Here is a 25,437-nt window from a genome sequence, read left to right on the forward strand (position 1 = left end):
TGGGCCGAGCCAGGCTTTCTCCCACAGAGGGCAAGGACCAAGGATTTAAACCTTCATCTGCCGCTCGTTGGTACAATAGCAGGCAGCTAGCTGATAGAAGATTTATGGAAGGCAGGCATCATTAATGGTGGCTTATGCCACTAAACCACAATGCGCTTTCATTCACCAATTCCTAAAATTTTATTTTCAACTGACAAATTCATTATACACATTTCTGGAATATAAAGGAATGCTTCGATGCTTATGATGTTTTTGAATGATTAACCATGAGGCTAGTAAACAGGTCACTTGCCTTATTCAATTATCTATGAAAATATTTAAAATAACTCCTGTAGTAATTTTTAAAATAGAATATATTATTAATTATAGCTGCTATGCTACCGAATCCCTAAAGTTTATTTCTCTTGTCTCTCTCTCTCCACTGAACTGTGAAGTGTTCCTATGCAGCTAAGGATTCTGACCGTCCTTTGAAACAGTTACTGGCCACCTGCACCTGTGCTCACTGCATCACACCAAGGCCACATTCTGCCACTATGACTTACTGTTGCTGATGTTACCTTGACCATGTGGCTGACACAGCTTTCACTGAGTTCTTCCAATATAAAGTTACCCTTAATCTGCTGTATCACAACATGGATTCGACATTTTTTTTTTTTACTAGTGCTAAAGTTTTTTAAAATGTGTGCTTATTCACTTTCATTTACTTGAAAGGCAGAGTGAGACACAGAGACGGCGACACGGGGGAGAAACAGATCTTGTATAAACAGTCGCTTAGTCCCTGAATTTCTATAGCAGCCAGAGCTGGGCAAAGCTGAAGGCAGGAAGAACCAGAACTCAGCCCAGATCTCACACAGGGCCAGAGTACTCCAACACTTCAGCCAGCACTTCTGATCCCCGGGCACGTTAGCAGAAAACTGGATCAAAAGTGGAGGCAAAACTGAATTTCAGGCAATTCCATCAAAGGCTTGAGTGTTCGAAACAGTAGCTAAACCTGCTGTATATGAGCCTTTTCCCTTTGCAATGTACATTTGAGGGATATCCATGTCCTTTTGTACTCTGACAATGATTTCTTAGGACTTCATTTCATACAGCACTGTAAGGATGAATACTGTTTTATAATTAGGCTGCAACTCCCACTGGTGTATACAAAAGGCAAATGGGATGTGCAACAGACCAGACCAGTCTGCAGCACACACTGGCACACACAGGAACCAGGGCTGCGGGTGCACCTGCCAGGTTTCTGGGATGGCTCCGACTGGGCTGCAGTTCTCACTGGTGTGTGTGAAGGTCGAGTGCATGGTGGGCAGGGCTGGCTTGGGCTGCAGCATCCACCAATGCGTGTGTAGGCTGATGTGGGTGACAGACTGAGCTGGACCCCGCACTGGCTGACACACTCAACAGTGAGGTTTCTTTGGGGACCCTCCAACTGAACTGCTGGACTCAGAGCTCCAATTATGGCGAGAACTGCAGAATCTGTGTTCTGATTGTGGAGTACTTTAGTCAGAACTGGGTCTTCTCAGTTGCTGAAGATGGTGCAGGGCACGGCACGTTCAGATGTACATGGAGGACATTGCAACCAGTTCAGTGAAGCCTGCAGAGGACATCTAGTACCATGGGTGGCAGAACAGATTGGACAATTCTCCCAGCCAGGCATTTATAGCAAGTATCTAGGTAAATGGAGACTCTAGGGTGGACTATGTCAGCCAACGGACCTGGGAAGCATTCCACCACCCTTAGAACAACATCAGCAGCATTCTAAAACTATCCAAACAACTCGAGCAGAAACTTCGGAGCATGCACTACACTGGGGACCCTGGAGTGACATCAGGTGGCCATCCCCCATTCCCAGATACTGTTTAAACTAGGATGCTAGGTGAGGCTTCTCCCCTTCTCTCCACTGGAAACAGTGGTCTCATCCATCTTCCCCTTCCCACCTTAACTAGCATGGCTGTGCATCCTTTTCAATTATGTAAACTTCATCCGAAATTGAAGAAAAAGAAAAAGCATCTACATTGCATGCATTTTCTGGTAGTTATGAGGGAAAATTATTAAACATGAGACAGTTTATATATAGCTAAGTTTTCAAATAAGTTGGATTAAGACTATACATGAAGTTTAGTAAGAAACTTCCTATTTCTCCTCCCACCCAGCAAAGAAAGGCAGTTACGTCAGCATTCTGTGTCGTGTTTTGGATTCTAGCTGTTCTGATACATAGTGGTATTTCACTCTTACCTGAACCTACAATTCCTTAATGAAAAGCTACTGAGCAACTAATTTCTCGCTTGATCATCTGCTATCTGTGCATCTTCTATGTTGAGTTACTTACATCTCTGCCTATTTCTAATTCGATTATTCATCGTTTTACTACTGAGTTGTAACAATTCTTTTATTTTAGAAACAAATCCCTTCTCTGATATATGGATTTACAACTTTTTTATTGTTTCTTTTTATTTTGATGGATTTATAATTTTTGACTCATTCTGTAGGCTGTTTATTCTCCTGATGGTATCTTTGGAAATAGCCTTCATATTTTGATGAAATAAAAAAAATTTCTTTACATTTTATTCTTTGTGATTCAAGCATATTAAAAAAGACACAACACTGCTTAATCCGAGATCATGAAGACTTACGCTTTTATTTTCTTCTTCTAAGAGATCTGTGTTCTAGTTCTTACATTAGGTTTTGATCCATTAAGTTAATCTGAGTAAATATTTACTAAGTTTCTATCAATATTGATTTGTAGTCCTCAAATAGTTTTACTTTGCAAATAAATTCACAACATCTCATTTTTCAATTGCTACCAAAGGTAGAATTGATTCTTCTTTCCAAGTTTTTCCACTACCAGGACACAGATACAACTCTCTGCGGGCAGGGGTTTGGCCCAGTTGGAATGCTGCTTGGAATGCCTGACGGCTGGGAGCCTCAGCTCAGGTTCTGATGCCAGCCTCAGCTAACATGAAGCCAGAGGTGAGGGACAATGGGTCACCTGCCTAGGTCTCAGCAGCCCATGTGAGCGAGCTCGACTCAACTCAGGTCCTAGCTCCGACGACTGTGTGAATATCTGGGGAGTGAGCTGCAAATGGGAGATTTCCCTGAACTCTTGGTTACTATCTACCTTGCAAATAAAGAGAATGCAACTGTTAGTTATATGCTGTTGTAATTTGTAACCCTGGCTAATGAATGCATTGGTTATAAAAGCTTTTATACTTAATAAAGTCCTTATAATTTTCCATATATAATATCAAGTCATCTGTAACTAAATAGAATCACTTTTCCCTTTCCTTCTTACCCAGATGTTTTTAATTTCATTTTTGTGCTTAAGTACTCTGGCTAGAATGTTCCGTACAATGTTGAACAGAAACGAACAGTGAAATCGTTGCCTTGCTCCTGACGTTAGAGGGGAAAAGCACCTCGTCTCTCACAATTAAGTAACATGTCATCTGCACACTTTCAAACCAATGCTTCATCTTAATGAAGTAACTTCCAGCTTTTCCTTATTTCTTGAAAGTTTTTACAATGAACTGGTACTGAATGTTGCCAAAAACCTTCTCTTTGTCTACTGATAAGATTATGCAATATGGCATTTAAAAAAAATTCTACTAATGCGGTAAACTTCAGTAACTAATTTTCTGATATTAAGACAATCTTGCATTCAGGAATCTCACTTGATGGCATGATCATTATTTTGGTAAAATACACGTAACATAAAATCTACCATTACATCACATATAACACATTAAGGTTCAAAACATCACATACCCTGCACCACTCTCTCTCTCCACCCAGCCATCGGCCACCACTGTCCTCCTCCCTGCCAACTTCTGTCCTCCTTTCTGTCTCTGAGAATTTGCCTATCCTGGGTAAGTGGTCCTTCTGTTTTGGCCTATTTCACTCAGCATATTTTTAAGGCTCATCCACAAAGGGGACATAAGACAATTCCATTCCCCTTGTGGGTGGACAACACTCCACTGCATGCCATATCATGTTTATTCTTTCATCTGTCAGGCAACATCTGAGTCGCTTCCATTCTCTGGTTACTGTGACTGATGCTGTTAGGAATTTAAGTGTGCAAATATCTTTCTGTGATTTTGTCTTCAATTATTTGAAAAAATTACCAACCCAGAGTAAGCATGCTTGATTGTGACAGTTACACTTGCAAATTTTTAAGGTATTGCCACTCCAACTTCTAAAACGCTGCAAAATTTTACATATATACTAACATTATATATGACCGTCTCAATTCTTCATATTCATGAATAAAAGTTCCTTTATATGTACTCAGAAAATAATTTATGGTAAATTTATGGAAATTTAAATTGACATTATATAAGTTAATAGTAAGTAAAAATCTACCTTTTTTGGCTTTATAAAATCTGTGGAAATGCATCTCTAAACTGAAAATACAAACTTTTCAAATATTATCTTCTACAGTATCACATGGACTTCCACACTTAGATACCTAGGAGTATTTGATAATATTTTTCTGAGAACTTTTAACAAAGCATCAATGATACCAATATTTTTCTATCCCTAAAATATTTTTTTTAAAAAGGATTTTTATGCTAACAATTTTAGTACGCAGAGTGAGGTTTATTTAATAGTGAGAAAGAAGGAGGTTTCCTGTTATGTGACAGGAAGGGGCTCCAAGGGAGGAAAATCCCAGCATATCTGATATTCTAAATATCAAATATCCCAAGCTGTGACTGCAAAGTAAAATTTCCTGAAATAGCTTCATCTTTCCTATTAAGACAAGTACACTGGTTTCATAAACATGGTCCTCAACATTACAAGATCTCTGTATTTAAATTTCTTGCATAATCAGAACAAATAGGACTGTTAAAAATCTAATTATGAAATTAAACGGATGTTCTAATACTGCATTCACATGAGAAACCACAGGAGTACCATAACAACTTCCGTGTAGAGAACAGAATTATCTGATATGACCCCATTTTAATGCACAGCTTTCCCTGAGGGAGAGCCGCGGCGCAAGCCGGCGGTCTGCCCGGCCTCTCACCTGAGCACCCACAAGCTGCAGCAGCGCCGAGTTCACAGGGAGCAGCTCAATGTCTGTGTTGATAGTGGTCTGGTCAAATGGACAAGCCTTGCGGTGGAGTTTATTCAGGCACATCTTGCACACAGTGTGGCCACAGCCCAAACTGATGGGCTTTCGAATTGTTTCGTCGAAAGTCTGAGTGCAAATTGGGCAGGAGAGGAAATCCGTCCATTGTGGGGCTTGTACAGGCATTGCTTCTGGAGTTACAACTGACTAACACACACACACACACAAATCTAAAGCAGATTCCACTGGAATCAAAATCTTTGAAAAAAGTTTATCTTTTTTTTTTTTAAAATATCTTCTGTAGATACAGTCAGCACATAGTGTGAAATATAACCTGGAAAACAGAGAAAATGGGAAAAAAAATAAGTACCACCATTTTTTATTAAACCATTAACTGCTGAAAAGGAATCCTCAGTCTTTTATTTGAACATTTTCATTGGAGAGAGGGCAGGCATAGAAAGAGACTAAGACAGAGACATAGCAATCCCCTTGTGGCTCGCCACCTAGAGGTCCCACCAGCCAGAGGCACAGCAGGACAACACTGCAGTCTGCAAGCTCGACCGAGCCTCCTGTACAGTGGGCCAACCCCGCTAGCCCCGCCACTCAGGCCATCAGTGCAGCCTCCCAAAGTAGGCATCCGCAGACGCCTGGCACTGCAGCGCGGGCACAGCCTCTCCAGCAGCGGTCACCAGGGCCTGGCACTGCAGCGCGGGCACAGCCTCTCCAGCATTGGTCACCAGGGCCTGGCACTGCAGCGCGGGCGCAGCCTCTCCAGCATTGGTCACCAGGGCCTGGCACTGCAGCGCGGGCACAGCCTCTCCAGCAGCGGTCACCAGGGCCTGGCACTGCAGCGCGGGTGCAGCCTCTCCAGCAGCGGTCACCAGGGCCTGGCACTGCAGCGCGGGCACAGCCTCTCCAGCATTGGTCACCAGGGCCTGGCACTGCAGCGCGGGCACAGCCTCTCCAGCATTGGTCACCAGGGCCTGGCACTGCAGCGCGGGCACAGCCTCTCCAGCATTGGTCACCAGAGCACCAACACCTTCCCCTTCCGTGCTTTGCACCCAACAGCCATCTCTTTCCGCCTCCTTGTATGGTCTATGCTTGTTTGCTATGTGTATCAATACAGTTAAAATATTTACTTCAAATCTCCCCATTTCAGAAACTAGCACAATGACTGGAACCCATAATTAAATGTCACTGTCTACCCTGTTTTTGCAAAAGACAAAAAAATGTCTATTGCAAGCTTTTTTCAGGTCACCGATGCTGAAGTTCCAGGACGCTCAGTAGACTCCTCACCAGCACGGAAGCAGGGCTGGCACCATGTGCAGTGGGCTAAGCAGCCACTTGCCTACACAATGACATCCCACACAGGTCTGGTGTTTGTTCTGCCTGCTGCCCTGCTCACCCAGCTCCTTGGCCCTGGGACACACATGAGACACCAGGAGTTCTAAATTTCCAGCTTCGACCTGACTCAGATTTGGCTGGTGAGCAGGTAAACCAGTGAACAAAAGGAAACCTCTTCCCTTATCCCCTTCCCGCCCGTCTCTTCCTCTCTGTAACTCTTTCAAACAACAACAACAACAAAATCAATCTTTAAATAACTAAATCAAAAGCTGACAGACTCCTGGACTGGTTGGGCACTGTGGTCCAGTGGTCAGGGAGGCCTCTGCTGGAGTGCCTGGATGGAACTGCTCCTCGGCCCCCAGTGCGGTTTCCTGGTAACGCACATTCCAGAGGCCATGGAGGACAGCGAGGTCACGTGAGCCTGTCACCATGTGGGAGATGCAGAAGGAGCCCCACACCCTGACCCCAGCTCTTGGCGGCATCTAGAGACTGAACAAGCAGATGAACGATGCAACCGGCACTCTCTCCCCCCAAGAGGAAATTTAAAAAAAATCTTGGAAGAGACCCGCTGGTTCACTCCCCAGATAACCTACAGACCAAGTTGGAGGGCCTAAGTCAGAGTCTGGCTTCCCTCCCGGTCTCGGCCCCGAGGCAGCTGGTGACACTGCGGGCAGACCCACCAACAAGGAGGACAGCACTGCCTCCCCAGGCCTGGATTTCAGCACCAGCCCAGCGCCATGGCTGGCGTGCACTCTCTGTCACGCAAATGAACAAATTCTTATTTAAAATACAATCAGAGAAGCAAAGTATGTATCTATGCATCTTACACTTTAGGCATTCAGTTCAATTCAACCTTAAGTCCATCACCGATAATACAGGGGCCAGTAAGCAAGCTAACCGCCACGCACGCACGGGGCAGCTGTTCACAGCACTGCTTGGGCCACACTGACGTGTGGGGCAGTGGCAAAGGGCGGCCTGAGCGCCGACATCAGGGATGCAGTAAAGTCGGCCAAACCAGTATTCTATCCTACCGTGCAGGAATTGTGAAACAGAAACAGATTTTAGCACATCAGTACCTTTCCTGAATTAACATCATTTTCAAGGTCTAAATTTTAAACAGTTATTGCAGTAACAAAAATAGAAGCAAATTAAGACTGCCCACAACTTGATTTCTGAAATAATGCATTATCAACACTTCTAATCAACATTTACAAAATGAGTACCAACAAGTCAGTTAATATTATTACTATCTCTTAAAGTGAAACTGTCAACCAGATATATTAAAAAAACACAGTATCTAATCATGCTCCTCAACTGTAAAATCAAATGCTACAACTGTGACAGGACCAAATATGGAAACAAGGACTGGTGTGGAGCAGGGAGTTACCCTGACTGAGCCTCAGCAGGCCACGTGGTGGGCGTGGACTTCAGTCCCACTTCTACTCCATCTGCAGATTATCGTGAATACATAACATTCAGAAGGAGAACTGGATATGGCTTGTTAGAGAACTGTATGCTCTAAAAACACTACGAAAATCTTACACAGCTAGATGCCACATATAGTGCTATATGCCAAAAAAAACCAGAAAACTATAAAAGTAGCACTGTCATCCCATTTTACAGGTAAGATAAATGAACGTTTAGAACAGCAGGAACTAAAAAGGGACAGTATTAAGATACTTATCCAGATAGATATCCTGGATCAACACCCAGCCTCAAGCATGCGATTCTACACTGAAGGCTAAACATAAGGAAAAGGGGAGAGAAGAGTTGAGGCGGCAATGAGCACCCCGTATGAGAGCGGCTTGAGCCCTGCTCGACGCCCGTTCCTAACGCATCCGGGAGCGGGCAGGCAGCTCCAGCACCTGGCGTTCCCAGCCTCGTGGCTCTGGCCTGGCGCAGTCCTGCTGTGGCAGCCATTTGGGAAGTGAACAAGTAAAGCTGGCATATAGTCACAAGCCTACATTCTTTCGTATCTGCTGACAACGTCACCATCATTCTGTTCTTACGGCAAACTTCTTCCCAACCAAATGGTCAAGTCACTATTCTAACCTTACTTGTCTTCACAACAAAATGTAATATAATTGTAATGTTTATGTCCTCCGTGAAATACACCAACATCCCCTTCTACCTTAGCACACTGCCCATTCTTCTAAACAATCGTGGAAATGCAGAATCATCAAAGTTTTATCTCCAGTTACCTTTTCTCACAATTTTCCAGCTTAACATCTGGCACGGGGCTGCAGGGTTCAAATGGCTAACACTCCTCCCACTTCCCATCAAGCATCAGGGTACCACGTGGACATCAGCACATCAGCTCGTGTCCTGGTTGCTCCACTTCCCATCCAACTGCTGTGGCCAGGGAAAGCAACAAAGGATAGTCCAAAGCCTTGGGACCCTGGGAGATCCAGAAGAGGCTCCTGGTGCTTGGCTTCTGGTACGCCCAGCTCCGGCCGTTGTGACCATTTGGATAATGCAACCAGTGGATGGAGATCTTACTGTCTCTCCACTCTGTAAAGCTGCTTTCCTAAATAATAATAATAATCCTGAAATGGTTTTCTGTTATACTTAGAATAAAATTAATATTTTTTTACCCTGGTTTACAAAGCCCTACAGGATATGATGTGTAATTTCTCCAATTTCATCATCATCATCACTTTTTTAGCATTTATTTATCTGAAAGGCTTTAAAAAAGGGAGAGACAGAAAGGGAGACATAGATCTGCTGATTCACTCCCCACATGACTGCAATGGCAGTCAAACCAAGTTGCAATCAGGAGCCAGGAGTTTAATTTGGGTCTCCCGATGGGTGGGAGATAGCCAGGGCTGTCGTCTGCTGCTTTCCCAACACACTGACCGTCTGCTGCTTTCCCAACACACTGACCGGGAGTGGAACTGGAAGTGGAGCAGCCAGGACTCAAACTGCTGCTCACAGGGGACACTAGCATGACAAAAAGCGGCTTAACCTGTTATGCACAATGCCGTCCCCCAATTTGATTATAACCCGTTTTTTTTTTTTTTTAAGCAGTAGAACTGATTTATTTGAAAGGCAAAGTTATGCAGGGAGAAGATGGGGAGAGAGATCTTTCACTTATCGGTGTTCTTTCCACATAGCCCAATACAAACAAACCGAAAGTCAGAGCCCGGAACTCTATCTCTGGGTCTGCCAGGTGGGTAGCAGGGACCCAAGCACTGGGTCATCCTCCCGCCTTCCCGGGAGGAAGCCTGGCTCGACCTGTGCTCATACAGATACCAGCACTCAGAGGCACAACCCGACACAACAGAGTCAGCTCCCAGGCAGGCACATTAGGCTATCATTTAAAACACCAGCGGTCCCTAGGCCAAGCTGTGGATCCCAGGGGCGGGGTATGTGTCCAGGGTGGCCTGGGTCCTTGGGTCCACCTGGGTCCTTCTCAGTGGAAAAGACGGAGCAATGGACGGCAGGCCCTGATGCACACAGCGGATATGGCAGCCCACTGGGTCCTGCACAGGACATCTGGTACCATGCCAGAGGAAGGAGGACAGAACACATTGGACAACGACCCCGGCCAAAGCTAACAGCAAACATCTGGGCAAATGGAAACTCCAGAGTTGACTATGTCAGCCAATGGACAGGGGTTTCCCCAGCTTGGATCAGGGAGATGGACAGCATTTCAGAACTATCCAAACCACTCGGGCAGGACCCTCGGAGTATGCACCCCATCAGGTGTCAGGTGGCCAATCTTCATTCCTGGGTATGGCTTCTCCCTTTGTCATTCCCAGAAACAGGAAGAAATAGAGAATTTGGAAACAATGATCATGCTCACTTTTCCTGAACCCTCCATTCTTCCCACCCTGAGCAACTATGTGAACATCATTCAAAAGACGCCAGCAACCCGTACAGGAGCTCCTGGCTCATGGTCCTGGACAGCTACGGGACCAGCTTCCCGCCAGTATGTACCCCAGAGGGCAAGACAACATAAGACATAGAAAAAGAGATTAACTCTGGGAAAATGAAGTTCTGAAATTCATGTAAAGAAAAGGGTTTTCAAAAAATATATAGAAACATACATAATGACCAACACGCAGTTGTACATTACAAACACAAGCACTCTTCTGATCGTAAAGACAGAAGGAAGAGACCAAATCAAGTAGGATTTTTTTTTTAAAGACTTTTTTTTGTTGTTGTTATTTTTTATTGGAAAGGCAGATATACAGAGAGGAGAGATACAGAGGAAGATCTTCCGTCCGATGATTCACTCCCCAAGTGAGTGCAACGGCCGATGCTATGCCGGTCCGAAGCCAGGAGCCTCTTCCGGGTCTCCCACGCGGGTGCAGGTTCCCAAAGCTTTGGGCCGTCCTCGGCTGCTTTCCCAGGCCACAGGCAGGGAGCTGGAAGGGAAGCGGGGCTGCCGGGATTAGAACCAGAGCCCATATGGGATCCCGGGCGTGCAAGGCGAGGACCTTAAACACTTGGGCCACCGCGCCGGGCCCTCAAGTAGCATTTTTAAAGCTTGACTTTGCCCGTGAAATCGGATGGTTGGAACCAGCTCAATGGCCCAACTGCCCAGTCCTCCTGGAAGTGCTAGTATCCCACTAGCACTTCCAGGGGTGCCACTTCATGCCCCAGCTGCTCCACTTTCCATCCAGCTCTCTGCTTACAGCCTGGGAAAGCACGGTCCAAGGCTTTGGGCTCCTGCCACTCACATGGGAGTCTCAGACGAAGCTCCTGGCTCCTGGTTCCAGACTGGATCAGTTCCAGCCGCTTTGACCATCTGGGGAACGAACAGCCACTGGAATACTTTTCTCTCTTTCCTTCCCTCTGTAACTCCGTCTTTCCAATATATATAAATATTTTTAAAAAGAAATGTGATGATTAAGAACAGTAAGTTACGTAGACTATTATATTTCAAGAATTACAAAATCACAAAGAAAGATTTCAGAGACAAGGCCAAAAACACAGATACTAGATCCAAGCACTTCTGCTTCCTCATTCTTTAAATACCTTTCTCCAAACTCATTTTCCCAAATGTTTTCTAAGCTTCTTCAAGTTATTTATATCATCATCAAGCCCAAAACACATTGGAGCCACACAAAAAACATGGTCTGGTAAATGTGATAAACATTATGTAAGAGTAAACTCAATAGGGCCCAGGTGCCATAGCCTAGAGGCTAAAATTCTCACCATGCATGCATCGGGATCCCATATGGCATTGGGTTCTAAACCCGGTGGCCCCACTTCCCATCCAGCTCCCTGCCTGTGGCCTGGGAAAGCAGTAGAGCACAGTCCAAGGCCTTGGGATCCTGCACCTGTGTGGGAAACCTGAAGGAGCTTCTGGCTCCTGGCTTCAGATCAGCTCAGCTCTGGCCATTGTGGCCACTTGAGGAGTGAACCAGTAGATGCAAGATCTTCTTCTCTGTATATCTGACTTTCCAATAAAAATAAACAAACCTTAAAAAAAAAAGAGTTAATTCAATAAATAAAATTGTTAAAATGCAAACATGTACAGTATTTTAAATTCCTCAGAGCAATATTTTGTCAACAAAAAACCCACAAGGCAGGAGCAGGCACTGAGCTTCCAATGCTCATATCCCACCTTGGAGCATTTGGTTCAAGTTTCACCTTTAAATTCTGGTCAATAACAAGCATTCTCTTCAGTTTCTATACTTTCATCACTAATATTATCATTTGACTTACTCACAGTCTGCTTTTGTTTTATTAACAAAAGAGATTTGGAGCCTGGCGCGGTGGCGCAGTGGTTAAGGTCCTCGCCTTGCACGCCCGGGATCCCATATGGGCTCTGGTTCTAATCCTGGCACGCCCGCTTCCCTTCCAGCTCCCTGCCTGTGGCCTGGGAAAGCAGTCGAGGACGGCCCAAAGCCTTGGGAACCTGCACCCGCATGGGAGACCCGGAAGAGGCTCCTGGCTTCGGATCGGCATAGCATCGGCCGTTGCGCTCACTTGGGGAGTGAATCATCGGACGGAAGATCTTCCTCTGTATCTCTCCTCTCTGTATATCTGCCTTTTCAATAAAAAAAAAATAATAAAATCTTTAAAAAAAAACAAAAGAGATTTGGGCATCCATTCTAGTCCCAGCTGCTCTATTTCCAAAGCAACTCCCTGCTGATGGCCTGGGAGAGGAGTGGAGGACAACCCAAGGTCTTGGTCCCCTGCTCCTACACAGGAAACCTGGAAGAAGCTCCGGGCTCCCAACTTCAAACCAGCTCAGCTCTGGCCATTGTGGCCATTTGTGAGTGCATCAATGCATGAAACCTCTCTCCGTCTCTCCATTTTTCTAACTCTGACCTTAAAGTTTAAAAAAAAAAATTCTTAAAAATTATTTACTTGTTTTTATTGGAAAGTCAGACATACAGAGAGGAGAGACAGGAAGATCTTCCGTCACTTGCCAAGTGGCCGCAATGGCTGGAGCTGTGCCAATCCGAAGCCAGGAGCTGGGGCCTCTTCCAGGCCTCCGACATTGATGCAGGGTCCCAAAGCTTTGTGCCATCTTCCAGTACCTTCCCATACAGGATCCCGGAACATGCAAGGCAAATACTTTAGCCACTGACCTACCGTGCCAGGCCGTGGTACTTCCAAACCACGTGACCTGTGCCTCATTTTGGATGAGCACTACATGTCATTAACATGAGGGAGAGTTAGAAGCAGTGGGAATGTTGTAAAATTAGCTTGCAGTGGTGGCTGCACAGGTCTGTAAGTTTGCTAGAAAAACAAACTACTATACTGTAATCAACAATACTGTAAATGTATACTTAAATAATGGAGGGCACAGCACTGGCCTAGCGGCTAAAGTCCTCACCTTGTACATGCCGGGATCTGATAGGGGCACCGGTTCTAATCTCGACAGCTCCACTTCCCATCCAGCTCCCTGCTTGTGGCCTGGGAAAGCAGTCGAGGACGGCCCAAAGCCTTGAGAAGCTGCACCAGCATGGGAGGCCAGGAAGAGGCTCCTGATCAGCACAGCTCTGGTGTTGCGGCCACTTGGGGAGTGAACCAGCAGATGGGAGAGCTTTCACTCTGTATCTCCTTCTCTGTATATCTGTCTTTCCAATAAGAATAATTAAATCTTAAAAAAAAAAAGAGTTGTTCTGCTTCCTATCCAGATCCCTGCCAATGTGCCTGGGAAATCAGCAGAGACGGCTCATGTTCCTCCCACCCAGGTGGGAGACCAGGATGGAACTGTTGCCTTTTGTGTGGGCCAAACCCAGAGGATGCACCAATGTGGTGAGTGAATCAGTAATGAATTTTCCCACCATCTGTCTCTCTGCCACTCTGCCTTTCAAATACATAAATGATCTTTTAAAGATTACACATTGGGCCCGGCGTGATGGTGCAGTGGTTAAGGTCCTCACCTTGCATGCCCCGGATCCCATATGGGCGCCGGTTCTAATCCCAGCAGCCCCGCTTCCCATCCACCTCCCTGCCTGTGGCCTGGGAAAGCAGTCGAGGACGGCCCAAAGCCTTGGGACCCTGCACCCGCGTGGGAGACCTGGAAGAGGCTCCTGGCTTCAGATTGGCTCAGTTCCAGCCATTGCGGTCACTTGGGGAATGAATCATAGGACGGAAGATCTTCCTCTGTGTCTGTCCTCTCTGTGTATCTGCCTTTCCAATAAAAATAAAATAAGTCTTTAAAAAAAAATGACACTGCTCATATCTGTTCTACAACCAAATCAATGACTGCACTAAATGCCTACGTTACAACACTTTGAAGATCGCACTTGAATTTATACAAATGCATTGCCACCCTCCTTACAAGTTGATTTTAGAGGTCCTTGACTTGAGAGAGGCAAAAATGGAAATTAAAATTCATTAAGTATCTACTCCTTGGAGGCATGACTACGCCCACTTTACAGATGTTAACTGTTCAGTTCTGGCAATATTATCAGCCCAAAGCTAATAAGTGGTTCAACACGATTAAAACCTAGCTCTTAGGAAGGCACAAGTTACACTGCAAACAGAACCTTCATGTAAGGGCAATCCTGGATTCCTCCCACTCCAGCCAGGAGAGCTGTTGTTAAACTTATTATCCTTGACCTTAACTGAAGCTGCAGTAGCTCTGGAACATTTCCATAGCAACAAATATGTAGGGCTACATCAAAGAAAAATTTTGCTATATTGAAAAATGCAGCTAAATAAGAAGATGCAAGCAGATCATTAATTAATCTACAAGGGAAATAACAGGCTAAATTGAGGACAGCTGCAGTTCTTTAAAAAGAAAAAAAAAAAAACCTTGCAAAGGGCCCAGCGCTGTGGCCTAGCAGCTAAAGTCCTCGCCTTGAACACACTGGGATCCCTATGGTCGCCGGTTCTAATCATGGCTGCCCCGCTTCCCATCCAGCTCCCTGCTTGTGGCCTGAGAAAGCAGTCGAGGATGGCCCAAAGCCTTGGGACCCTGCACCTGCATGGGAGACCTGGAAGAGGTTCCTGGTTTCCGGCTTCGGATCGGCGCAGCACTGGCCGTTGTGGTCACTTGGAGAGTGAATCATTGGACGGAAGATCTTCCTCTCTGTCTCCCCTCCTCTCTGTATTTCTGACTTTGTACTAAAAATAAATAAATCTTTAAAAAAAAAAAAAGATCCAGAGCTGAGCCATCTAAAGCCAGGAGCCCATACTGGACCCAGGCACATGCCAGGTGAGGACTTCAGCTACACGCTACAGCCCTGTGCCCCCTTATTATTATTTTTTAAGGATTCATTAATCTTTACTGGAAAGCACATTTACAAAGTGAAGGAGAAAAGATCTCCCATCCACCCATTCACTCCCCAAGCGGTCACATCAGCAGGAGCTGAGCCGATCTCAAGCCAGGCACTTCCTGCCGGTCTCCCACGTGAGTGCAGGGTCCCAAGGCTCTGGGCCGTCCTCGACTGCTTTCCCAAGCCACAAGCAGGGAGCTGGGTGGGAAGTGGGGCTGCTGGGATGAGAACCAGTGCCCAGATGGGATCCTGGCATGCACTAGGTGAGGACTTTAGCTGTTAGGCTACCACACCAGGCACCAAAACACAATTTTTTAAAAGGATTTATTTATGTACTGTTCACTCACTCCACTGGTTCCACTCCCTAAATGGCAGCAAACAGCCAGGATAGGGCTAAGCTGAAACCAGGAGCCAGGAATGCATCCTTACCTCTCAAGCGAGTGACAGGAGTAAGTACGTGGGCTTCCATGTCACTCATCAGTGTTACTGCAATGCCTGCAACACAACACAACGCATGACTACCTGTTCCTCGTGATGTTGATGTGAACCAATCTATCCTGTGGCCAGCTGTATCAACATACAACACATATAATTATGCACAATATACAATCCTGACAATAGTAAATTATATTACCAGTTTATGTATCTGCTATATAATTTCATAAATATTTTAGAGCATATTCTACAGGGTATAGAAAAGTTAATCGTAGGGCACAGTATGATGGCTCAATGGCTAAATCCTCACCTTGCAAGCACCGGGATCCCATCTGGGAACCAGTTTGTTTCCTGGCAGCTCTACCTCCCATCCAGCTCCCTGCTTGTGGCCTGGGAAAGCAGTTGAGGACGGCCCAGGGCCTTGGAACCCTGCATCCATGTGGAAGACTTGGAAGAAGCGTCTGGCTTTGGATCAGCTCAGCTCCGGCCACTGAAGTCACTTGGGGAACAAACCAGTGGACGGAGTATCTTTGTTTTTTCTTCTTCTTTTTTTTTTTTTTAACTTCCCAATAAAAAATAAAGCTTTTAAACAGCTAACTGTAGAACAGTATGCCAGGTTATATTGGTATCTCTGTCTACACTGACTACGGGACTTCTCTTGTGGCCAACATCACAGTGACGTTGCAACAGGCAACTACACATTTTTACTGAAATGTCACAGACTGCTTATACACAAACGCTACTTTATAAGAGAGACTGGAGCAGACATGGAGGAAATCCCTGGAACCAATCCCTAACCGAACACCTCTAGACACCGAAGGGGAAGCATTCATTTTCTTCGACTCTCTCCGCTTCCCCAGGAGAATGCTTAAGTCTTTGTTCAGAATAGCAAAAGATTTCCTCTCCTTTTTTTTTTTTTTTAAAGAAAAGGAGGCCAGGGATGGAGCTGTGGTGTAGTGGGCAAAGCGACCACCTGCAGCATCAGTGTCCCACATAGGCACCACCTCCAATCCGGTTCCCTGGCAACAGCCTGGAAGGCAGCGGGAGATGGCCCAAGTGTTCGGGTAGCTGCAACCACACGGGGGAAAAGAGAAGAGAATCCCTTACTGCTGCCTTCACACGAGCCCGCTCCAGCCATTATACCTAGTTAGAAAGTGAATCTCTCTCTGCCAATTCCTTTCTGTAACTCCGCTTTTCAAATAAAAATCAAACAAAATCCACAAAGGAATCTTACAAAATTCAATGATCAAATCTCAATTTTAACGTTTCTCTATATCATTTAATGTTATTCAATAAGTTACTTGTGTAAATTTCATATTTTCTCACTTCAGCAACAGCATATTGTTTTTATTGGAAAGGCTGATATACAGAGAGGAGAGACACAGAGGAAGATCTTCCGTCTGATAATTCACTCCCCAGGCGGCCGCAACGGCTGGAACTGAGCCAATCTGAAGCCAGGAGCCTCTTCCGGGTCTCCCACGCGGGTGCAGGGTCCCAAAGCTTTGGGCCGTCCTCGACTGCTTTCCCAGGCCACAGGCAGGGAGCAGCAACAGCATATTGTTAAGGTACTGCATTACACAGCAGGCCACTCCTTGCCGGTCCATGCTAAGCACTCTTTTCTTTCTCTCTATCCTTGGAATGTTAATTGTTTTGCAGAATTCTTCAGTTCTCTTCTCTACATTCACCTGAGTGACTTCAACTGTTTTGATGCTTTCACTACCAAGATCCTGCTGACTTTTCAAAACTGTACACTGAGTTCAGACACATCTTGTCAGTGTCAGGCTCACCTACCCTGGACATTCATCTTCCCCAACCAACTAGGGTCAACCCTGGCCTGTCCAATGCCATCTCCCCTCCTCAAGCCTCGCGCTTTCTGTGTCATCATGACTAAGCAACACACCAACTAGCTGTTGACAGAATGGGGAACATCTTCAATTTCAACGAAGTGATCATGAACTAGGACATGAGCCGGGTACTGGCACCCCAGCTGGAGGCTCAGCCTGCCGTACCATGGCACCAGCCCAAGAGCCCACTCTTTAAGGGAGGAAACAAAGCAGTGCGGGTGCGACATTCCACTATTACTTCTTGCTCCTGTCTCTGGCTGCTATTTCCGTGTCCCAGGGAGACTGTGCCTTACAGTTCATTACTGAGCAGAAGCAGCACACGCACGGAACATCAGTCCCGGGCCAGGAGCGCGAGGCTTGGCCCAGCCGAGCCCAGCACTCGGCACTGTAGGCACCTGGGGAGGAAATCAGAGGCTGGGAGCCATCCTTGTCTATCTCTTACTCTGCCTCTCAAAAGGAGAGAGGTCAGGTCCTCCACTTTCACCCTCTGCATGAGCTTGGTGGAAAGAAACAAGTTCATGTGATACCCAATTAAAGTTCTGACGTCAATAAATTCAGTTAGTATTAGTACTGAAAATTATTTTCTATTAGCTAAAATGGTTCACACATGGAGAAAACTTTTTCCACATATTATCATAGAAGAAATCAACTAAGTAAGATAAATCTCCTGAGAATCAAGATGGCACAAGAGGGTAAGGACACATTTAAACAGAGAAACAATACGCAGGGTGAAGCAGAGAGGGCACATTCCAGGAAACAGGACAGGACAGAATGACAATAGAGGGCCACCTGGAGACTGACAGACACAAGAAAGCAGCAGATACAACAGTGTGGTGTGGCAGTGACCAATAATACCCTGGTGGCATTCAGTGAGGGGCGATCTGAACTGTACCAGCAGCAGGAACTCCACCAGCAACACGGTAGGAAGGGACTTTCACTGGGAGCTCAGGAGGTGAACCCAGACAAAGCACTGCCCATCCTGCTGGTCTGTTTGATCTAACCAGGAGCAGACAGAACAGTAGGTCCCAGATGAGTGGTGTGCGAACAGAGTGGATTTCACAACCCAGTCTGCCTCCTACAACTGAATCAGGCGCCATTTTGTTTAAGGAGGCAAGGGCTATGGACAGCAGCGCACATGGGCTGGGAGTGAACTCATTTCTGCCTAAGTGAAATGCAACAACGTGGCATCCTACAGGTTCCACCAAGGACAGGTCCTGGTAGCCCTCAGACTTAAAGGACAGCAGATCAAGAACTCTAGTAGTGGCACATCAGCCACCATTTTGTACAATATAGAAAAACTTTAAGACCACAGGGACAACAGTGAGCTGTGCATGTGCTGAGCTGGGAGTGAACTCACTGAGCTCAGTGCTTTGCACTGGTTCCGCAGGGAAAATAGCACCAACTTTGACACTGTATAGATCAAAATAGGTCCCTGTGGCCCTCAGACCTAACAGCCAACAGGGTCAGGCAAGATCAGCACTAGCAACAATCTAACTACATAGGACACCGGGAGTCTCCCTAATCCTGGGACCTGCTTGAACTGGAAGTGGGAGCAAGGTTGTACAGACAACAGTGCAGCCTCAGCACTATATCACAGGAGGTGGAGAGTGGTAAGCCAGGACCTGGGGCTCCTCTGTCGAGACACACACAATCCCTGCAGGTGAGCACAAAGACAGGGAGCAGCCCAGCCCAGGCTAGGTAATGGAACCCATGGGCATACATTTGGTGCAGGTCAGGGGTGGACCAGGCTAGGCCACTTCATATCACCTGCTGGCAAATTTGAGAACCAGAATGGAGTGCGGGTCATGCTGGGTCAGGCTATAACAAGGGCCTGTTTACATTAGTGCCAGGATTGGGGGGCTGGCTTGGCTGGGCTGGGTTAGGCTGTAACCCCACCAGCATGAGCAGGAATTGGGGGTAGGCCAGGCTATAATACCCACTGGCAAATGCCGAGGTGAGGCAGGCTTTACAAGACTGGGCCGCAACTCCCACCAGCACTCAGGAGACCCAGTGGAGAAGTGGCAAACTTGGTAGGGGGGTTTTGGGGAGCTCCCCTACTGGGCCACTACTCTCACTGGTAAGCGTGAGAGCACAGACTGGGTTCATACCTACTGGCCTGCACTGTACCCACTGGTATATGTACAAGCCAGAGTGCATACAGCTGGTTGAGCTTTGCTGCAGCATCAGCTGGCAGATGCTAGCTGGGGGGGAGGAGGCATGGGGGAAACTGTCAAGCTAAACTACAGAACCAGGGTCTGGTGCAATAGCGTAGTGGTTAAGGTCCTCGCCTTGCTTGCCGGGATCCCATATGGGTGCTGGTTCTAATCCTGGTAGCCCCACTTCCCATCCAACTCCCTGCCTGTGGCCTTGGAAAGCAGTCGAGGACAGCCCAAAACCTTGGGACCCTGCACCGCATGGGAGACCTGAAAGAGGCTCCTGGCTTCAGATTGGCTCAGCTCCAGCTGTTGCAGTCACTTGGGGAGTGAATTATCGGATGGAAGATCTTCCTCTGTGTCTCTCTTCCTTTCTGTATATCCGCCTTACAATAAAAATAAATAAATCTTTAATAAATAAATAAACTACAGAACCACCAGTACAGCACAAGATCTAGGAGTGGGAATAGGCTCATCAGGGAAACTGGGCACCTCCCTCTTGGGTTGCCACTCCCACTGGAGAGCATGAGAACCAGGACGGGGCAGGCATGGCTAGACAGAGAATTGCATCCACTGGCACCAGTGTCAACTGGATAATGGGACTGGTTGGGTTGAACTAGGCTTTAATGCTCATTGACATGTGTGAGAGCTGGATGGGATGTGGGGCCAACTGGACCAGTCTGCTGCACATACTGGCAAGCACAGGAACCAGGGCAGGGGGCAGGTGGGGGTTACCAGGAGTCGCTCTATCTAGGCTGCAACACCCATTAATCTGCACAGAAGACAGGGCTGGAGGCAGAACTGACATCACAGCAGGAACCACACTATTACGGCTGAGAAAGGTGGGCCTCTGTACAAGTAAAGACTAAAAAAAAAAAAAATTATATACTTTTTGTTGGAAAGTCAGATATATCAAGAGGAGGAGAGAGAGGATCTCCTGTCTGCTGATTCACTCCCCAAGTAGCCGCAACAGCTGGAGGTGAGCCAATCTGAAGCCAGGAGCTTTTTCCAGGTTTCCCACGCAGGTGCAGGGTCCCAAGGCTCTGGGCCTCCTTGACTGCTTTCCCAGGTGTAAAGCAGGGAGCTGGACAGAAGTGGGGCTGCCGGGATTAAAACCGGTGCCCATATGGGATCCTGGTGCATGGAGATGAGGCCTTTAGCTGCTAGGCTACTGCACCGGGTTCAACGTAAAGACTTTTAAATTATGCAGTTTAGGATGCCTGACAGCACGAGGCAATAGGAAAAATAAAGCACTGAAAATATAGGTTTAAAGACATGCTGACATAAATAAGTTCTCTGGGAAATTAACATAAATGGAGAACTGAACCTTAGAGAAACCGCTTACAGAGTTCTTTCCAACGTAGTAACCCACAGCCTCAGGTCGCTTTCCGCCCTTTCAGAGTGCAGCAGGATGAAATGGTCGGTTGTATTTAGGGGACAGTACTGTGACGTGGCAGGACAAGCTGCAGCCTGTATCAGAGGGCCTGTTCAAGTCTCAACTGCTCTGCTTCTGCTCCCGCTCCCAGCTAACGCGCAGTGGACGATGGCCCAAGCACTGGGGCCTTGCTGCCCGTGTGGAAGACCCAGAGGCCATCCCAGGTTCCAGATCTCACCTCACTGGGCTCCACATCTGAAGTCATTTAGGGAATGAAACAGCAGATAAATATATCTCTATCATTCTGCCTTTTAAAAAAATTGCATTTAGTTAAAATTTAAATGTATACATACAATGGAGGATCTTTTTTTTATTTATTTTGACAATCTTTACATAGTTAATTAGGGTAAAAAGGTTCAAGGGCTACAGGAAAGTGGGTAAGACTAATATTTTTCCATATTGTTTCCTTCATGTTTAAAAGGGGTATTAAGAGAGAAGGCTCACCCAATTTCCCATCCTCCCCAGGTCCCGGATGTAGGCCATGCTCTGAGGGTCTTGCTCAAGTGGTTTTGATATTTCAACAGTTATGAATCACTGCCAATCTTGCCACTCCAAGCACTATGAGGTCCTTGATGAATCCACTGATTGACATAGTCCATCATAGCTGAGGTGGTTGGTTGACCTGTTCTGTCTTCTCTCTTTTCTTGGTTAGGATTCTGAGTTCAGCATTTCGATAATGGAGGATATTTTTGAAGCAGAAATCAACTATCATACCATGACAAACCCTGGAAGAGTCTTACATGCATGTCGCTGAGCAAGACAACCAATACAACGCAGCTGGATGGTGTAGGATCCCAACCACTTGCTGTTCCAGAAAAGGCAGAGCCTGAGACAGTGAAAAGATCAAAGGCTGCTGAAGTTGGGGGGGTGGGGGTGGACAGAGAAGAATGAAAGCAAAAGAAAAACCTTTGGGACTGGCGCTCGCTTGGGAGACCTGGAAGAGGCTCCGGACTCCTGGCTTCGAATCAGCTCAGCTCTGACTGTTGCGACCACTTGGGGAGCAAACCAGTGGACACAGATCTTTCCCTTGTTTCTCCTTCTCTCTGTAAGACTGCCTTTCCAATAAATAAATAAATAAATCTTTAAAAAAAAAAACAATTTTTCAACGTAACTTTAAATAAATCCTGTTACTATCCCAAGTTTCTTCTACACATTAAGAAAAAACAGAAGACAAAAGTTATAGGTGAGACTTTAAAGTGTTAACTCCTCAAAATTATACAGAACATTAAAATTTAGTTAATTCTCACAATCCCATGAAGTAAAACAAGTCTTCCCTGAGGGTCTTGGTTCAACTCTTGGGACTGACTAACCTTCAAACTCCGAAGCTCTGTGCCTTTCAGCTGCGCCCCCGTCCCTGACAGGACGCCTACAGCGTTGAGAAGTTCCAGGACTGAAGCGTGTCTGACTCCTTGCGAGGAGAGCCCAGTTTTTAATTTTTTCCCCCTGCAATTTCAATTATAATAGCACTCTTCCTTAATCTTGGCTCAAAACAGCATCGCTTAAATCCGCAGACAGAAAAGAGCCAGTGGCTGCCAGTGGCTGGGGGAGCAGGCAGGGGGGTGTACCCCACTGAGGGCAGGGCTTCTCTTTCCTGGGGGGCGTGACAGCACAGCACCAGAGCAGAAAGAACGGGAAACACTTCTTCCTCTAGGACTGACACGATTTCAGCAGCTCACAATGGAAACCAGACAGAGCATGCTGAAGTAGGAAGTGACTAATGCAATATACAAAAAGAACACCACGCAAATAGAAAGGCACAAGTCTCAACAATAGTGGATGCAAGTAAAAAACACCACGACCGTTGTAGACGCAGAGCGACACTACTTCAGAATGGTAAGATTCATACTTCAAAACACAAATACAGAAATAGGAAAGAAATCATGAGGTAAGAAAATGTTCTTTGTAGAAATGTCTGACAGAATTAAACTTGTATCACAACTTTCAAGATTAATTCAAATCCAACCTAGACTCCAGCATTAAAACGGAGAGAGCTTAAAGAGCATCTGGGGGCAGGCATTGACTCCAGCTAGATGCCAGGCCTGACACCTGAGCGTGTGGCTGTTATGCCCTCCTGCGACTTCCTCCTGGAGCCAAGCCTGGGAGGCGGTGCTGCTGGCTCCAGCCCACTGCGCCCCTGCCGCCCAGCCGTGCCAGACCTAAGCCCAGTGCTCCTCTCTTGACCCCCAGGCTGGCCCCCAGCATCGTGGCCTCTCGGGGCACTCTCTCCCTGTCTCTTGGCCTCCCCAAGAGAAAAATAAACAAATAAAAAGAAGATCCAAAGAAACAATCTGACTTTGAAATCACTGAGTCCTTCTGAATGCAACCCCAAGAGCGCCCAGACCCCTGAGCACAGACGGGCCCAAGCTGTGCCAGGCCGGGGTACACTGCCAAGGGACAGCCTGACCTGGACGTCGCCACACAGGGATCATCTGTCTGCTCGATGCCCACCATTTTCAAGAGAAGCGCAAGAGCTGATTGACTGGAACCCTGGCAAAGTCCATTCCAACCGTTAAGACCTAGAGATGAACTGACAAATTCTAAATGTCTATGGATTAAGCAGAAAAACTACAACTTAAAATTTCAAATATTAGCTAACTCAACTTTGGCTTCACCGAATATTAAAATTGTTTTACAATTTTCACAAATCATATCAAGGATGTAACTTATTAATTGCTTATACAAACAGTCATAAGACAATTATAGCAATATTGCGAATCTAAAGTAATTGCTGTGGGTGTTTGTATTTTGTGGCATTCAGACTCACTAAAAACAAACTGTTTTCTTTTTGATTCACAAAAATATTTTCTTGGTCCCATAAAAACATACCTGCTAGGGTACAAATAATAGAAAAATTATTAGGGCTTAAAGAAAACACAATATAGCAAAACATATTCACAGGCAACAACAGATTCATCAGCAAAGATGCTGCCAGAATTCCAAGTTTAACTGTGACACATACACTCTCAGAACTACAGCATCTAATCTGTGTGACAAACCTGGGCTTGAATAAATGTGAATTTCTTTGGATTACCTAGCTTGTCATGGCCTCAAATTCCTAAGTAAAGTTACTGAGATTAAAGACTTTTTATTCACGCAAGTGATCTGAAAATTGTGATCTTTTACACACAAAATTGCCTTTTCTACCTCTTAAAATTAAGCATGCATTTTAATTTTCAAAATTGTCACTAAAATACATTTCTGACTCTTAAGTTATGGTCCCCAAACTTCTTAGATGGAACTGTTTTAAATATTGTTGGAGAAAACCTGAACTGAAACAACCAGGTAAACAGGCATATTGGGGATATAATGGAGCAATCATGTCTTAACAGTTTTGATACAAAAGCAATTCCCTAGGGGATTTTTCACTATTTAACAGAAATGGAAACCCAAACTCAGCCAAAAAGAACCCAGCTGGGTCAATATCGAATTTCAATATAAAAGATTACCACTGAAGAATCTTTGTTTCCAACAGAATGATAATAAGTATTAGGAAGGTCAGACTTTCAAAAACATTGTAGCAAAGTATATTAAGCACTACAAATTCACACAGATTCCTGACAACAACTGTTCTAACAGCCTGAGGACCACACATAAATTTAAATATCATTACAACACAGGCTTGATTTGTGTTCTGTACTGACCTAACAAAACACAGCATTTAAAATAAAAACAACACAGATTTGAGCACCTGAAAAAAAGTTCTTTGCAAAGATGTCACATCTGCAGGAGTCACATAAAGTTATTCTTTCTGCAGTGTTCAAAAATTCAAAATATCTCCATCTTTATAGAAGGCATAAAATGAATATCATTATCAACAAGCACTCACACAACCTCCTAAGAGACCATGTTTATCCCACTGCTAGTCTCTTACTACCAATTTCCGTGGGAAAACTGGGTACTAATGGTGCTCGCTACTCTTCATACAATCTAAAAATGCGTTTAGTTCCCACAGACATGGACCAATTCTAATTCGAAATTTCCCCTAAAAGTGATGTTTAATTGGCATCTTCTCTGCACAATCTTCCTTTTAAAAACTCAAAATAAAGGCTTGGACGGACCACGCAATTGAAAGCCCACACAGGAAAGCCAGCGAGGATGTATCCAAGCAATTGGAATATAATTTTTTCCATACAAGGCTATCCCGAAACTGAACGCAGTAGGTGCCCTGAAAAATTGAGGGCGCGCACCTACATCAGCTCCCTGAAGTGCCAGGCGCTCGGTCTGGAGCGCTGTCTGCAAGTCCAAACACCCACCACACAGCTACGGTTGCTCCCAGCTTTTCCCTAAGTGTTAAGGTTTTAGAATGTGTCTCAGAAACCAAGCTTCAAGAGAAGACTGGTCGCTGAGCGATCTGAGGACAAATTACCGGGAAGGCAAAGCGCTGTCCTGCGCCGGGAGGGACCCCGCAGCGCTCGGGCCTCGGCGAGCGCCTCGACGGGTCCATTTTGCGCTAGCTGATGCTGCGGGTGTTTAA

At 45.8% G+C, this 25,437-nt stretch overlaps 1 protein-coding gene across 6 annotated transcripts in view; it reads right to left on the bottom strand.

The window, feature by feature from the left end:
* The window catches only part of RC3H1 (ring finger and CCCH-type domains 1), a 64,174-nt gene that overhangs the window by 37,932 nt on the left and 805 nt on the right, over positions 1 to 25,437 (bottom strand). For all 6 annotated transcript variants that reach the window (XM_040984286.1, XM_040984285.1, XM_040984284.1 and 3 more), the window contains exon 2: positions 5,018 to 5,396. In XM_040984286.1, coding sequence (XP_040840220.1) covers positions 5,018 to 5,248 — 231 coding nt within the window. In that variant the 5' untranslated portion in view covers positions 5,249 to 5,396. The remainder of the gene's footprint in view (positions 1 to 5,017; positions 5,397 to 25,437) is intronic.

This window comes from Ochotona curzoniae, unplaced genomic scaffold (genome assembly GCF_017591425.1).
Source record: "Ochotona curzoniae isolate NIBS_2020 unplaced genomic scaffold, NIBS_Ocur_1.0 contig_4105, whole genome shotgun sequence".
Taxonomy (NCBI): domain Eukaryota; kingdom Metazoa; phylum Chordata; class Mammalia; order Lagomorpha; family Ochotonidae; genus Ochotona; species Ochotona curzoniae.